We start from the raw sequence: 17,078 nt of genomic DNA, 5'->3' as shown, positions 1-17,078 counted from the left end.
TGCTGAGCTTTTCTTGGGAAATCATGGGTATAAATACCCCATATAAAGGATATTGCGGAGGTGGGGGAGGCCTGTGCTGGGGAGGGGGCAGAGAACCTCAGATAATGCTCCTAATATAAGAAAAAACTGCTCTTTCTATAACACTAAATTCAGCAATATTTGTGGATGGGGGAGCGGCCCCGCTGCCCCCCTTTGCCCTGCCCCCCAAAAAGTTCCTTGGGTGGAGGCAAAGGCTCGCGATCATTTTGTTAAGATTTCATTCTCCGATGCAAACGCGTTTCCGGGACCAGTCAAACGATAAAGAATACGGAAAATAAACCCCAAATAAAAGCGAAGACGAATCAGCCTAAAGATGCCGCGAGATTAGCACCGACGGGGCGGTTGAAATGGGGGGAAATGCGCAGCTCATCCTGAAACATTTCCCTGTCTTTGCGGGGGTGGACTAGATGGCTCTGGGTGCCCCTCGCCTCGTGACGGGCTGCTGCCTCGCCGCTCTCCAATCCCGCGCAGGAGGCGGAGAGGGCGAGGCCCGCCACGTGCGCATGCGTCCCCCGCGCGCTCCCCCCCCCTCGGAGAAAGGGAAGAGCGGCGCCCGCTTCTCCGCTCTGCTCTCGGCCGGTGAGTGGCGGGGGGGGGGAGGGGCTTTGTGCAACGAAACTGCCCCCGGGAGAGGAGCCAGGGGGGAGGGGGTGCCCCTCGGGGGGATCTGGGGGCAGGAGCCGGTGCTGCCCCCCCCGGCCGACCCCCTTCGTCCCCGAGGGCAATCTAGGCGCGGCCGCACCTGGCGACGCGGAGGAGGATCTGGGGTGACGGAAGAGGGCGGGGCCGAGACGCAGCGGGGGGCGGGCGGAGGGCGGAGAGACAATGGAGTGCGCCTCGGAGGGTGAAGCCCAAGCGCTGTGTCAGCAGCAGCCTCTCTCAGCTGAACTGATGTGCCAAGGAAAGCAGAGCCATGTGCTTGGCACCCGCAGGAGTTGCTGGCAGGAGGGGTGGAAGGCGCCATCGCACCGTCTCAGGGAGGGACACCCCTCCGGATTTGTGTAGTCCCACTGTATTCTGCTCTGGTCAGACCTCACCTGGAGTACTGTGTCCAGTTCTGGGCACCACAGTTCAAGAAGGATACTGACAAGCTGTAACGTGTCCAGAAGAGGGCAACCAAAATGGTCAAAGGCCTGGAAACGATGCCTTATGAGGAACGGCTTAGGGAGCTGGGTATGTTTAGCCTGGAGAAGAGAAGGTTAAGGGGTGATATGATAGCCATGTTCAAATATATAAAAGGATGCCATATAGAGGAGGGAGAAAGGTTGTTTTCTGCTGCTCCAGAGAAGCAATGGAGTCAAACTACAAGAAAGAAGATTCCACCTAAACATTAGGCAGAATTTCCTGACAGTAAGAGCTGTTCGGCAGTGGAATTTGCTACCAAGGAGTGTGGTGGAGTCTCCTTCTTTGGAGGTCTTTAAGCAGAGGCTTGACAGGCATATGTCGGGAATGCTTTGATGGTGTTTCCTGCTTGGCAGGGGGTTGGACTGAATGGCCCTTGGGGTCTCTTCTGGAGATGACAATTGGGGAGATAAAGGCTGTTGCAATAAGGTCCTCCTACGGCCACCTGAGAACAGGATGCCTGACTAGATGAGCCTCTCACCTCCTCCAGGAGGCTCTTAAATTCTTAGAATGGTAGAGATAGAAGGGATCCCAAGGGTCATCTAGTCCAACCCCTCCTGCAGAAATCTCAACTAACGCATCCCTGGCAGATGGCCATCCAAGCGCTGCTCAAAAACCTCCAAGGAAGGAGAGTCCCTTCCTATGTCTTCACAGCTTTTATGGTCAGAAAGTTCTTCCTGATGTTCAGTCAGAATCTCCTCTCTTGTAACTTTAAGCCTTTGGTTCGAGTCCTGCCCTCCAGACCAGGAGAAAGCAAGCTGGCTCCATCTTCCTTGTGACAGCTCTTTAGATATTTGAAGATGGCTATCGCCGTGGCGCTGCAGGAGCTCATGGCGCCTGGGGAGGCACATGTGAGCTGGAGGGATGTGGGCAAGGCGGGAGTAGAGGGTGAAGGAGCCCACCATGGCACCCCAGCCCTTGCCGCCAAGCCTGCCAGAGTGACCCCACCCCAGATCCAAGCAGGGTTGTGCTGCGCCTCCTACCTGCCACACAGGCGCCCCCATGTGGCCAAGTGCTCCTCTCCGCAAACGTTGGTTCCTCTGACTGGGCCGCGCTACACCAGGGGGCACCTGTGGGGGGCACCTGATTAACGTACCCTAAAAAATCCCTGCCCTGGTCTACTGCCCCTCTGGCATGCCCCTGGGCTCCACTATCTCCTCTCAGCCTCCTCTTTTCCAGGCGAAACATTACCAACTCCTTCAACCGTTCTCCATAAGGCTTGGTTTCCAGACCCTTGACCATCTTGGTTGCCCTCCTCTGAGCAGCTTCCAGCTCGTCAATATCCTTCTTAAATTGTGGTATGCAGGGCTCCTGGTGTGTCCAAGGCAGAATAGAGCAATGCTATGACTTCCCAGGTGGCGCTGTGGGTTAAACCACTGAGCCTAGGGCTTGCTGATCAGAAGGTCGGCGGTTCGAATCCCTGTGACGGGGTGAGCTCCCGTTGCTTGGTCCCAGCTCCTGCCAACCTAGCAGTTCGAAAGCACGTCAAAATGCAAGTAGATAAATAGGAACTGCTACAGCGGGAAGGTAAACGGCGTTTCCATGTGCTGCTCTGGTTTGCCAGAAGTGGCTTTGTCATGCTGGCCACATGACCTGGAAGCTGTACGCCGGCTCCCTCGGCCAATAATGCGAGATGAGCGCGCAACCCCAGAGTCGGTCACGACTGGACCGAATAGTCAGGGGTCTCTTTACCTTTACCTTATGACTTCCCTAGAAGTATGTTCATATTTAATCCTCACAACAACCCTGTAAGAGACTGTGAGTTGCCCAAGATCAGCCCGTGAGTTTCATGACTGAACAGGGACTTGAACCCTGGGCCTCTCAGGTCTGAGCTCAACCCTCTAACCACTATACCCCACTGACTCTCTTATGACTTATCCCCAGGTAAGTGTGTCGTTTACATAGGATTGTGGTCCCCTCCGTTGACCTGCCAACAGCATGGCTGCCCCCAGCACAGAAGAAATGAAGAGCTTCCGGAAGAGTTTCCGGGAGAAGAACCAAACCTGTTTCATCTTGGGTGCTTCTGGGGAAACCGGGAAGGAACTCCTAGCCGAGCTCTTGAGGCAACAGCTTTTCTCCAAGATTACCCTTATCGGCCGCCGGAAGATGGAAGGATCGCTTTACAGCAATGTGGTAACGAAAGCAAATGTTCCTTAAGTCATGGTTGTTTTTTAAACCTAGATCCTGATTCTCTTTCCCTCGCCCCTGTTTTGTCCTCCCACCAACCCTGTGAGGTAGACTAAGCTAAGGTAAAGGTAAAGGACCCCTGGGCGGTTGTCCATTCAAAGGCGACGAACAGCTCCTGACAGTAAGAGCTGTTTGGCAGTGGACTTTGCTGCCAAGGAGCGTGGTGGAGTCTCCTTCTTTGGAGGTCTTTAAGCAGAGGCTTGAGAGGCATATGTCAAGAATGCTTTGATGGTGTTTCCTGCTTGGCAGGGGGTTGGACTGGATGGCCCTTGTGGTCTCTTCCAACTAAGGTCAGCCCCTGAGCTTCCTGGGGATTCAAACCTGGGTCTCCTCCAAGTCTTGCCTGACTTTTCCACCACTAGACCACACCAGGGCTCCTCCAGGTATCCTTTTCAGGGCTCATTCATGTTGCATTTGTGCTCATGATGCTCTTGGGCTAGTCATGCGCCATCCTCCTTTCCGTACTTTTTGCCCCTGCAGGTGTTTGGGGGCAATCGTGCTGCTTCATTTCTAGTTAGTGCATACCCTGTACTGTATTTCCTACTGAAATCCCATGCTTTTTCATAGCACAAATGTTTGGGGTTTGTTGGTTCATTGTCCCACTTTTGTTTTGTTTTTCTGTTTCCCCCCCCCCCAAATAATATTTATTGATTTTCTAACATTCCAAATTACAAAAATTCACAAAAACAAAAAGAAAAAAAACATTAAAAAAACCAGGAATAAAAACATAAAAAAGAAAAACATATCAAATCTAACATTTTAATTACATTAACATTGTAGACTTCCTCAATTCCCCTCACACTGGGTCCATTTTTAACTCCAAATTAAGCAATTTTCATTTATTATCCTAAATCATTCTAATACATTTTTTCATTACCGGTATCTCACAACTATTTCTATTCTTCAATGCATCAACTATGTTCCACCTGTAATTTATCTTAATCCAAATCTAAATTTAGCTATACCAGGAGATAGAAGTGAGTTTACTTATGTGTTTGAAGCTCCATTTCTGCACCTGGGTCATTTTATTATTTGAAGATTTGCATCTTGTTTCCCCCCTTCTTTTGTCTCCTCTCGTGCTCTGCATCCCAGTCGCAAGAAGTTGTTGACTTTGAGAAACTGGATGAATCGGCGGCTGCCTTCCAAGGCCATGATGTTGGGTTTTGCTGCCTGGGGACAACAAAGGCCAAAGCCGGAGTGGTGAGCAACAATTTTGTGGGTGGCAGGAACTGAGGAAGGTGGCAAGGCCCACACAGCCATGGGGAGCCTCAGGTCAGGAGCCAAATGTAAGGTACTACACTTGGGCAAAAAAAAATGAAAGGCACAAATACAGGATGGGAGACACCTGGCTTGAGAGCAGTACATGTGAAAAGGATCAAGGAGTCTTGGTAGACCACAAACTTGACATGAGTCAGCAGTGTGATGCAGCAGCTCAAAAAGCCAATGCAATTCTGGGCTGCATCAATAGGAGTATAGCATCTAGATCAAGGGAAGTAATAGTACCACTGTATTCTGCTCTGGTCAGACCTCACCTGGAGTACTGCGTCCAGTTCTGGGCGCCACAGTTCAAGAAGGAGACTGACAAACTGGAACGTGTCCAGAGGAGGGCAACCAAAATGGTCAAAGGCCTGGAAACGATGCCTTATGAGGAACGGCTTAGGGAGCTGGGTATGTTTAGCCTGGAGAAGAGAAGGTTAAGGGGTGATATGATAGCCATGTTCAAATATATGAAAGGATGTCATATGGAGGAGGGAGAAAGATTGTTTTCTGCTGCTCCAGAGAAGCGGACACGGAGCAATGGATTCGAACTTCAAGAAAGAAGATTCCACCTAAACCTTAGGAAGAACTTCCTGACAGTAAGAGCTGTTCGGCAGTGGAATTTGCTGCCAAGGAGTGTGGTGGAGTCTCCTTCTTTGGAGGTCTTTAAGCAGAGGCTTGACAGCCATCTGTCAGGAATGCTTTGATGGTGTTTCCTGCTTGGCAGGGGGTTGGACTGAATGGCCCTCGTGGTCTCTTCCAACTCTATGATTCTATGATTCAAATAGAGCCATTCAAGCACCTGTATTGGTCCCGTGATCATCTCCCCAGGCCACACACCCTCCACAGCCCCCGCCCCCAAGCCCCATCTCCTGGTGGTGCTTCTTGCTTGCCTGCATGGAGGATGGAGAGTGGCCTGCGAAGAAACTAGCCTAGTAGGCAAACGTAAAATTCACATCTCTTGTTCCGCACATTTCTGCCACTGGCATGTGATCCCTAGAAGCTTTCTCAAAAGCAGGGGTCAGCAACCTTTTTCAGCCGTGGGGGGGGGGGGGAATGAACGAATTCCTATGCCCCACAGATAACCCAGAGATGCATTTTAAATAAAAGGACACATTCTACTCATGTAAAAACACGCTGATTCCTGGACCGTCCGTGGGCCGGATTGAGAAGGTGATTGGGCCGCATCCGGCCCCCGGGCCTTAGGTTGCCTACCCCTGCTCAAAAGGAAAAGTGGCCTCCTGTCTCCGGAGTAAAGGGAAATGGGAGCTGCGTGAAGCAGCCAGCCAAGCACTTTGGTGTGGCCTAATGCTTGTTTTCTTCTCCTTTGTGTCTGAGAGCTGTGAGGGTGAAATGGGAGTGTTTGGGACCTTGGCAGAATAGGGTAACCTTGTTGAGGATGCAATAGGAGTTGTTCATTCATTACATATGTGCACAACATTTCTTCCAAGTTGCATGAGGTTATCTTATTCTTTGTTCACAACAACCCTGCGAGGTACACTGCACTGAGAGAAAGACTAGCTTGCCCAACTTGAACACAGGTCTTTCCAGTTACAGGTAGGCAGCCGTGTTGGTCTGACATAGTCAAAAAATAATAATTCCTTCCAGTAGCACCTTAGAGACCAACTAAATTTGTCATAGGTATGAGCTTTCGTATGCATGCACACTTCGCATGCACACGAAAGCTCATACCTATGACAAACTTAGTTGGTCTCTAAGGTGCTACTGGAAGGAATTTTATTTTTATTTTTATTTTTTTGACAGGTCTTTCCAGTCCAAGTTTTGCCCTGCACTAGCTGTCGCCTGCTAGTTCAACCCACTGAGTGAAAATTATTGGTATTTAAATATGGCTTGAGTCACCCTTACCCTTTGGAATAGAGAGGCTTTCCAAATCAATAAATGTTACTTTCTCTGGCCTGCAGGATGGATTTGTGCGGGTCGACCGCGACTACGTTGAGCACTCGGCAAAACTCGCCAAAGCTGGCGGCTGTCACCACTTTGTCCTGCAGTCGAGCAAGGGGGCCAATAGCTCCAGCCGCCTCCTCTACCTCCGGGTTAAGGTGTGTCTTGTTGGAGAGAGCCTAGTCCTGGGGGGGGGGGACCCTCTGGCCCTCCAGATGTTGCCAGACTCCAGCGCTTATCAGCCCTGAGTTGCAGTCCAGCAACATTGGGTGAGCCACAGGTTCTTCAGCTCTTGACTTGTCTTTCAAAATGAAGTAATCAATGTATGGGAGGAGACGCCAGTTTTCTGAACAGTTCTGAATTCTGTCCTTAAACGCCAAGTTCTAGGTTTTAATTTTATGTTCAGATGGCTGTGACTCTAGGCTCTGCTCTTCATTCTACTGATATTCTGGATATTAGCAGAAGCTATTATTATGATTATGATTATTATGATTATTATTTATTACCTTTCCTCCAAGGTGGTTCATGGTGGTTTACAGGGTTTTAGCTCCCTCCCCCAGAGCATTTAACTTTCACAAAAGCCCTCTGGGGTATGTTAGCCGAGAGAGATTAGTAACTGGTCCATGATCATCACGTAGTTTTCATGGCTGAGGGAGAATTTGAACCTGGGTCTCCCCAGTCCTGGCCTGACACTCTCAGCGCTACACGCACGGGCACACACACACACACAACCCAGAAGCAACACAGTGTTTGTGGTTCAAAATGAAGAGGTCAAGGTCAGTATCCTGGCCATAATATGGTGTGCTGTAGATCCGAAGGCAATGTAAGCCCTAATGAAGGGATGTGGTGGGGCAAGAGGGGGAGGGAGGGCTCCTCAGCCCATGCAGCTCAGTCTCATGACCTGGCAACCTAGTCTAAGTTACTCTGATGAAAAGGGAAGTGTTACTCAAACCCCGTTTTAAAGGCTCGTTTCCCCTCTGCTAGGCTTAGGCCAGCTCCGCCAGGAGCAGCTGCACTCCTGAACAGAGTTTGGACCTGGTGTACTTTACGGTGATTTGCTTCTTGTGTATAGGGGCCCAGTCTTATTCAACATCTTTATCAATGACTTGGATGATGGGCTTGAGGGCATCCTGAGCAAGTTTGCAGATGACACCAAATTGGGAGGGGTGGCTAATACCCCAGAGGACAGGATCACACTTCAAAATGACCTCAACAGATTAGACAACTGGCCCAAAGCAAACAAGATGAATTTTAACAAGGAGAAATGTAAGGTACTACACTTGGGCAAAAATAATAATAATGAAAGGCACAAATACAGGATGGGTGACACCTGGCTTGAGAGCAGTACATGTGAAAAGGATCTAGGAGTCTTGGTAGACCACAAACTTGACATGAGTCAGCAGTGTGATGCAGCAGCTCAAAAAGCCAATGCAATTCTGGGCTGCATCAAGAGGAGTATAGCATCTAGATCAAGGGAAGTAATAGTACCACTGTATTCTGCTCTGGTCAGACCTCACCTGGAGTACTGTGTCCAGTTCTGGGCACCACAGTTCAAGAAGGATACTGACAAGCTGGAACGTGTCCAGAGGAGGGCAACCAAAATGGTCAAAGGCCTGGAAACAATGCCTTATGAGGAACGGCTTAGGGAGCTGGGTATGTTTAGCCTGGAGAAGAGAAGGTTAAGGGGTGATATGATAGCCATGTTGAAATATATGAAAGGATGTCATATGGAGGGGGGCGAAAGATTGTTTTCTGCTGCTCCAGAGAAGCGGACACGGAGCAATGGATTCAAATTTCAAGAAAGAAGATTCCACCTAAACATTAGGAAGAACTTTCTGACAGTAAGAGCTGTTCGGCAGTGGAATTTGCTACCAAGGAGTGTGGTGGAGTCTCATTCTTTGGAGATCTTAAACAGAGGCTTGACAGCCATCTGTCAGGAATGCTTTGATGGTGTTTCCTGCTTGGCAGGGGGTTGGACTGGATGGCCCTTGTGGTCTCTTCCAACTCTACGATTCTATGATTCTAGTTTTGCTTCATCAGCTGCCCCTGCCCTGGTAATTTTGAAGCTGGATTCCTGCAGTGTGCTTTTCATAGGGCTGCCTTTGAAGACAGTATGGAAGACAGTCCTGAATACTGCTAGGTTGCGAACAGGAATCAGGCAAAACGATCATATCTTGCCTGCATAGAAACAACTCTACTGGCTCCCAGTGAGTTTTCAGGTTCAATTCAAAATACTGGTTTTAATCCCTACATTCTAATACATTTTAGGTCCCAGATAAAAATCCAAACAAGTTGTTTTCCCAGTCTCTTAAAAAGTGAAATATTATCAAACTTGGAGCAACTTGATTTTACACTCTTTAAATTGGCTGTTGATGTTTCAGATTGTTTTTAATTTGCCGTCTTAGTTTCATTGTATTATCAATAATAACAGTAATATTTTGAATGTTACCTCTTGTTTCTCACTACGGTACTTTGTTAACCACCCTAGAAAAATGAATCTCTGTTAAAAGTGCAGGGTAAAACTTTCATCTTTCATTTCCTCTTCCCATACAGGGTGAAGCAGAGGACAGGGTCCAAGCAGTTGGCTTTGACCGTTGCTCCATTTTTAGACCAGCGTAAGTACTACAAAGTGTTTGTTTGTTTGTATATAGATTGGGGATGTGTGGATGGGATAGAAGGAAAAGCACTCAACTATTGACGGCTGTTGTGGGGATCATAGAATCATAGAATCCTAGAGTTGGAAGAGACCACAAGGGCCATCCAGTCCAACCCCCTGCCGAGCAGGAAACACCATCAAAGCATTCTTGACATATGCCTGTCAAGCCTCTGCTTAAAGACCTCCAAAGAAGGAGACTCCACCACACTTCTTGGCAGCAAATTCCACTGCTGAACAGCCCTTACTGTCAGGAAGTTCTTCCTAATGTTTAGGTGGAATCTTCTTTCTTGTAGCTTGAATCCATTGCTCCGTGTCCGCTTCTCTGGAGCAGCAGAAAACAACCTTTCTCCCTCCTCCATGTGACATCCTTTCATATATTTATCTATCATATCACCCCTTAACCTTCTCTTCTCCAGGCTAAACATACCCAGCTCCCTAAGCTGTTCCTCATAAGGCATTGCTTCCAGGCCTTTGACCATTTTGGTTGCCCTTTGTTTGTTTCCAGGCCTTTGACCATTTTGGGATGATGAGGGGTTGGTGGGCACATCACAGAGGAGCCTGTAGCGCTTGGGGGCGGGTTACACTTCTGTGCATTGACCCACCCACCCCTGCAGATCTGCGTATTTGAACCTCCTCCTCCCAACAGGCACAAACTAGTCAACTCCTGTCTTGATGTCTACTCGGGAGCAGGTCCCAAAGCACAGTGTGTGGACGTGAGGAGGCTCCAAGCCAATGTGACCTGCGGATAAGACATCTTTCCATCTCCAGTATACCTGAAGGAGCATCTCCACCCCCATCGTTCTGCCTGGACACTGAGGTCCAGTGCCAAGGGCCTTCTGGCGGTTCCCTCCCTGTGAGAAGCCAAGTTACAGGGAACCAGGCAGAGGGCCTTCTCGGTGGTGGCGCCCGCCCTGTGGAACATCCTCCCACCAGATGTCAAGGAAATAAACAACTACCAGACTTTTAGAAGACATCTGAAGGCAGCCCTGTTTAGGGAGGCTTTTAATGTTTAATAGATTATAGCATTTTGGTGTTCTGTTGGAAGCCGCCCAGAGTGTCTGGGGAAACTCAGCCAGATGGGCAGGGTATAAATAACAAATTATTATTATTATTATTATTATTATTATTATTATTATTATTATTATTATTATCATCATCATCATAGGAAGCCCAGGGTCACAGGTATGAGGTTATGACACAATCCGCTCAAACGGTGAGGCCACTTGGAATCCAGGATACTGACTTACCAGAGGCCTCCCCAGTGAGTTTTGTGGCTGAACAGATATTTGAATCTTGATCGCCCGAGTTCCACGTTCAGCCCTCCCACATAACCCTGGCTCTTGTTGCAACAGCTCGCCTGGCATCATTTTACTCCCAACAGTGGCTAAGTGCGCATTATGATATAGATGGGGCCATTCCTATCCTGTTGGGCGTTCCAGCTTTTCTCGAGGGAATTGTCCCTAACCAGATCCAGGCTCTTTTGGACGAGACCAATTTCCACCTGGGTTTAGGCCTGGTTTAGACAGAAACTGCCTTGGTCATCCTGTTTGAGTATCTTTGTTGCTTCTCTTTCATCTCGCAGTCTTCTGGAGCAGCTGAATTGGCAGTAGGTAGTGGCACTTGACAGTGGTCCTGGTCCTGTTTGTATGGCCGTCTCCAGAGGGTTGTGCTCGGGAGATGTGAGCTGCCACAGGGGTTCCTTTATCTTCCATGCTGTTTAAAATCTGCATGAAACCACTGGAAGGGAATGTGGAGTGTGTTGCCATTAATTTGCAGATGATTTGCAACTCTATTTCTGCAGGTGTGTTTAGCCTGGAGAAGAGAAGGTTAAGGGGTGATATGATAGCCATGTTCAAATATATAAAAGGATTTCATATGGAGGAGGGAGAAAGATTGTTTTCTGCTGCTCCAGAGAAGCGGACACGGAGCAATGGATTCAAACTACAAGAAAGATTCCACCTAAACATTAGGAAGAACTTCCTGACAGTAAGAGCTGTTCGGCAGTGGAATTTGCTACCAAGGAGTGTGGTGGAGTCTCATTCTTTGGAGATCTTTAAGCAGAGGCTTGACAGGCATATGTCAAGAATGCTTTGATGGTGTTTCCTGCTTGGCAGGGAGTTGGACTGGATGGCCCTTGTGGTCTCTTCCAACTCTAGGATTCTATGATTCTTCATTCAGATAAGATGGAGTCACTTTTAATGGAGGTTCCTTGGACTGAATAGGTGGGGTTCAACCTGTTATGGATGGGGTTGCACTCCCATAATAATAATAATAATAATAATAATAATAATTTATTTATACCCCGCCCATCTGGCTGGGTTTCCCCAGCCACTCTGGGCGGCTTCCAACAGAAATATTAAAATACACTAATTTCTTAAAGATGATGATGGTGATAATATTAATATTAATAAATAATAATAATAATAATAATAATAATTTATTTATACCCCGCCCATCTGGCTGGGTTTCCCCAGCCACTTTGGGCGGCTTCCAACAGAAATATTAAAATACACTAATTTCTTAAAGATGATGATGGTGATAATATTAATATTAATAAATAATAATAATAATAATAATTATTATTTATACCCCACCCATCTGGCTGGGTTTCCCCAGCCACTCTGGGCGGCTTCCAATAGAAATATTAAAATACACTAATTTCTGGACCGAGAACTCCCAGAAGTGCAAGCTGGATTTCGAAAGGGCAGAGGAACCAGAGACCAAATAGCAAACATGCGCTGGATTATGGAGAAAGCTAGAGAGTTCCAGAAAAACGTCTACTTCTGCTTCATTGACTATGCAAAAGCCTTTGACTGTGTCGACCACAGCAAACTATGGCAAGTTCTTAAAGAAATGGGAGTGCCTGATCACCTCATCTGTCTCCTGAGAAATCTCTATGTGGGACAAGAAGCTACAGTTAGAACTGGATATGGAACAACTGATTGGTTCAAAATTGGGAAAGGAGTACGACAAGGTTGTATATTGTCTCCCTGCTTATTTAACTTATATGCAGAATTCATCATGCGAAAGGCTGGACTAGATGAATCCCAAGCCGGAATTAAGATTGCCGGAAGAAATATCAACAACCTCAGATATGCAGATGACACAACCTTGATGGCAGAAAGTGAGGAGGAATTAAAGAACCTTTTAATGAGGGTGAAAGAGGAGAGCGCAAAATATGGTCTGAAGCTCAACATCAAAAAAACCAAGATCATGGCCACTGGTCCCATCACCTCCTGGCAAATAGAAGGGGAAGAAATGGAGGCAGTGAGAGATTTTACTTTCTTGGGCTCCTTGATCACTGCAGATGGTGACAGCAGTCACGAAATTAAAAGACGCCTGCTTCTTGGGAGAAAAGCAATGACAAACCTAGACAGCATCTTAAAAAGCAGAGACATCACCTTGCCGACAAAGGTCCGTATAGTTAAAGCTATGGTTTTCCCAGTAGTGATGTATGGAAGTGAGAGCTGGACCATAAAGAAGGCTGATCGCCGAAGAATTGATGCTTTTGAATTATGGTGCTGGAGGAGACTCTTGAGAGTCCCATGGACTGCTAGAAGATCAAACCTATCCATTCTTAAGGAAATCAGCCCTGAGTGCTCCCTGGAAGGACAGATCGTGAAGCTGAGGCTCCAATACTTTGGCCACCTCATGAGATGAGAAGAATCCTTGGAAAAGACCCTGATGTTGGGAAAGATTGAGGGCACTAGGAGAAGGGGACGACAGAGGACAAGATGGTTGGACAGTGTTCTCGAAGCTACGAACATGAGTTTGACCAAACTACGGGAGGCAGTGCAAGACAGGAGTGCCTGGCGTGCTATGGTCCATGGGGTCACGAAGAGTCGGACACGACTAAACGACTAAACAACAACAACAACAATTTCTTAAAGATTAAAAGCTTCCCTAAGCAGGGCTGCCTTCAGATGTCTTCTAAAAGTCTGGTAGTTGTTTTTCTCTTTGACATCCGGTGGGAGGGCATTCCACAGGGCGGGCGCCACCACCGAGAAGGCCCTCTGCCTGGTTCCCTGTAACCTCATTTCTCGCAGGGAGGGAACCGCCAGAAGGCCCTCGGCACTGGACCTCAGTGTCTGGGCAGAACGATGGAGGTGGAGATGCTCCTTCGGGTATACCGGACCGAGGCCATTTAGGGCTTTAAAGGTCAACACCAACACTTTGAATTGTGCTCGGAAACGTACTGGGGGCCAATGCAGGTCTTTCAAGACCGGTGTTATGTGGTCTCTATAGAAGCAGATGCACAATGTGGAGTTACTTCTGGATCTACTCATATCACTGGAGGCCTTGGTGGCATGGAGTGTCTTCCATGAGTTCCAGCTGGTGGCCCAGCTGTGACTTCATCTGGAGAAAGAGAGCCTAGCTTCCGTTGTCTGCCTCCTGGTTAGATCACGCCAGTGCATTGCCTTACCTGGGGGGCTGCCCCTTTCCCTTCATTAACCTGCCTAGACCCTGCATTCATTATCTGGGGTGTGGAGGGTGGCAACACAAGACCAGGCCTTCTCAGTGGTGGCTCCCTGACTCGAGAATTATCTCCCCAGAAAGATGTAGCTAGCGCCTTTACTGTGAAGACATTCCTATTCACTCAGGCATTTCTCTCTTAATTGGGAGTTATTACTTCAGTTAGGTGGGATGTGGCTTTTCATGTTATCGCAGAATGAGCACTTTTAGTTGATAATGTTTTTATCTTCTGAAGTATTTGGATTTTAATCTTATATGCTTTTTTAAAGTTACAGGTAGGTAGCCGTGTTGGTCTGACGTAGTCGAAACAAAAACTATAATAAAAAAATTCCTTCCAGTAGATATCTGAAGAAGTGTGCATGCACACGAAAGCTCATCCCAATGGCAAACTTAGTTGGTCTCTAAGGTGCTACTGGAAGGATTTTTTTAAATTTTATTTTATGAATCATAGAATCATAGAGTTGGAAGAGACCACAAGGGCCATCCAGTCCAACCCCCTGCCAAGCAGGAAACACCATCAAAGCATTCTTGACATATGCCTGTCAAGCCTCTGCTTAAAGATCTCCAAAGAAGGAGACTCCACCACACTCCTTGGTAGCAAATTCCACTGCCGAACAGCTCTTACTGTCAGGAAGTTCTTCCTAATGTTGAGGTGGAATCTTCTTTCTTGAAGTTTGAATCCATTGCTCCGTGTCCGCTTCTCTGGAGCAGCAGAAAACAATCTTTCTCCCTCCTCCATATGACATCCTTTCATATATTTGAAATGCTTTTTTTAAATAAAAGCAAGTCACTTGGAGACAGTTTCTTTGTAGTAAGTGACAGATAAATATAAGTAAATAATAACTCCCAAACCAGTAGCCCTCACCTCTGTATAAACTGGGTTGCTGTTTCAGCAGGAGTGCAGGGGCCCCTACGCTGGAACCACTTTATACCTTCCGTGCTGGGGCCTGAGGCAGATACTTAATATGTCCTGTCTGAAAAATTACTGCCTTCACTGTCATGAATCCAATACACTTGGTCTTATATATGATTCACTGGTCTTGCTGTCTTCAGAAATGGCCGTGCTAGACGCAGCCTCTCCCTCCCTGCTTGCTCATAACTCTAAAAGATCTCCAATGCTTACCTTCCAAGTCCCGGACTGCAGAATCCGGGATCGGCAGCCGTGTGACACCGGAAGTTGCGTCGACGTAACTTCCGGTGTCGCTTTGCCCTTCTATGGGCACCAAAAATGGCGGCCGGCGGCTTCGAAAGCCGCTTGTACGCATGTCAGGAAGTGCGTCGACGCAACTTCCGGTATCGCTCCGCCCATCTATGGGCACCAAAAATGGCCGACACCGGAAGTTGCATCTATGCACTTCCGGACATGTGTAGATGCGACTTTTGAAGCCGGCGGCGGCCATTTTTGTGCCCATAGAAGGGCAAATCGGAAAGAAGACAAAAAGGCCGCCGGCAGGAGAAAATAACGGAGAAAAATGGGAGACGAAGTGATACGGGGGACCACCGAGAAAAGGTAAGTAAAATCGGGGGTTTCCCGGAGAAACGGGGTACTTGGCAGCTATGCTCCAATGTGCTATCTGTTGCCTTCCAGAAGTCACCATTCTGAGCAACGGTGATACCTGGTGACATCAGACAACCGAAAGGAAATGGTTTTCTCCTTCTGTCTCCTGCAGAGTGCTGCTGTGTGATCGCCAGGAGTCTCGGCCGGCCGAGTGGATGGCCCAGAAATGCCTCGGAGTGGTAGCCCTTGTCTTCCCCACGGCCCTTTCTGTCCCTACCGTGACTGTGGCGCAGGCGATGCTGAATCACGTGGTGATGCCAGGAAAGGAGGGCCAGAAGGTGGATGTGCTGGAAAATGCAGCTATACATGCCCTTGGGCAGGCGAAATAAGGGGCGAGGGGATTGTTTCCTCAAGCAGTAGGGCCTGCCTCTTAACTTGAGACCATTCCTCTGTGTCTCCAGGGTAATGGGACAAACGGCAACACCTCCCAAGGCAGCCGTTTCGAGTAGCACTGCTGGTTGCCAGAAGGACAAATGTTTGATTTTCACTGCTGTGCAATGCTCACGAAAGATTGTAAAGCACATCTGTGGAGGGAGGGCGCTGTTATGGGTCAGTCTCCTCTGTGCCTTGATCTATGGGCGATCTGTTCTTGGTACAAGTCTTCTTTTCCTGTCGTGCAGTAAATTAAGATCCCCTCAAGTGCTTGTTTCCTTACTGCTTGAAGGGACTGATCCGATACCTCCTGGGCTTGCTGCCTCTTCAGGAATGGGGCTGAAATGGCACAAGCCTTCAATAACTGCTCTGCTCCTGTCAGTGTCTATAAAGTGTGAGATTGGGGTACCCATGTCTGAAAACAGTGGGTCCGTCACCATTTGGACCAAAGATGATGCCCTTCTAGGCGTTTCTGTGACACGGGACATATTTGCAACCCTGGCAAGACTGAGCTGCCAAGCTTTCAGACATGTCAGAATCTGAGCTGGCGCTGGGAACCTGGCAATCTCTTCCTGTTCCTATACCAAAGAAGGCTGTGATTCCTTTTTATGCTGAACTTCTGTTATGGCTCAAGGGAAAAATGGAATGTTATTCGACTCTCAGGGGTGAAAATGAATAAGGGACGCTTTTTCTACACAGGCTGAAAAGAGGAATGTAATAATGAACAGGATTCAAATATTATCCACCACCCCGGGATTTTCTGCTTTGCTCCAAACCTGCGTTACAGCAGTCCCTACAAGTTCCCAAGAGGGCACAAGACATGTTCACATGATCTCCATTCACATGAGGTGCACCAGCCTTCACCAAACTTGTGTCTCCTGTGCATGTTTTGGACTACAGTCCCCATCAGCCCCGGGCAGTGTGGCGAGTTCTCAGGGGTACCTTTAAGTGTCTCCACACCGGACGGGTGGAGTCACGTGTTGTGTTCCTGTCCAGTGCCTAAGCCAATGCCACTCACATGCTATAACCAATAAAGCTGTGGCCTTATTTTACCCATTAACCTAAAATCATGTGTCCTTGTGTCTTATTTACTCCAGGCGGGTGACGGTCATTGACACACAAGCTCCCAAGACACCTGGAGGCGACCAGGTTTGGAAATGTTGGCCAGGTTTTGGAAATGTTTAGAGAAAGCCTTGTGTGACGTGGCCTACAGATTGTGGAGAAGGGGCCTGTACAGGAATCTGCCTGGTATATTAGCCATAGCTGAGCTCTGGTGCTTCAACTTAAAGTGCAAGGGACTCAAAGAGAACTGGCTAACAGAGAATAGGGTGCTGCTTAACTCACTTGGCTTGAATGCTAGTAAGTGAAGCTTTCTGATATTTTTGTGGGTTTATTTGTTTTGCAATGCAGTTTGCAAATCTCTGGTTTGCATTCAACATTGGACTAAGGAGGACATTCTGCCAGCAGTAAGACTTCACCAGTCTTCACCTCCCCCCATGCATCCCTAAATCA

At 48.0% G+C, this 17,078-nt stretch overlaps 1 protein-coding gene across 1 annotated transcript; it reads left to right on the top strand.

The window, feature by feature from the left end:
* The first annotated feature begins 470 nt into the window (after positions 1-470).
* HTATIP2 (HIV-1 Tat interactive protein 2) lies at positions 471-16,633 on the top strand. The gene is made up of 6 exons (XM_060271084.2): positions 471-618; positions 3,046-3,294; positions 4,441-4,548; positions 6,528-6,665; positions 9,061-9,122; positions 15,307-16,633. Exons 2-6 carry the CDS (start codon positions 3,100-3,102, stop codon positions 15,521-15,523), a joined length of 720 nt encoding a protein of 239 aa, XP_060127067.1. The 5' UTR covers positions 471-618; positions 3,046-3,099; the 3' UTR covers positions 15,524-16,633.
* The last annotated feature ends 445 nt before the right edge of the window (positions 16,634-17,078 follow it).

Source organism: Zootoca vivipara, chromosome 2 (genome assembly GCF_965207765.1).
Source record: "Zootoca vivipara chromosome 2, rZooViv2.hap1.1, whole genome shotgun sequence".
Taxonomy (NCBI): Eukaryota; Metazoa; Chordata; class Lepidosauria; order Squamata; family Lacertidae; genus Zootoca; species Zootoca vivipara.
The sequence above is the reverse complement of the archived record's forward strand: the minus strand, read 5'-3'. Positions and strand labels throughout refer to the sequence as shown.

Excerpts from the sequence above, each read along its gene's own strand:
- HTATIP2 (XM_060271084.2), top strand. The coding sequence starts at position 3,100 with ATGGCTGCCCCCAGCACAGAAGAAATGAAGAGCTTCCGGAAGAGTTTC. Across the intron at positions 4,549-6,527 it reads CAAAGGCCAAAGCCGGAGTG|GATGGATTTGTGCGGGTCGA; the intron begins GTGAGCAACAAT and ends TCTGGCCTGCAG. Across the intron at positions 6,666-9,060 it reads TCCTCTACCTCCGGGTTAAG|GGTGAAGCAGAGGACAGGGT; the intron begins GTGTGTCTTGTT and ends CTTCCCATACAG.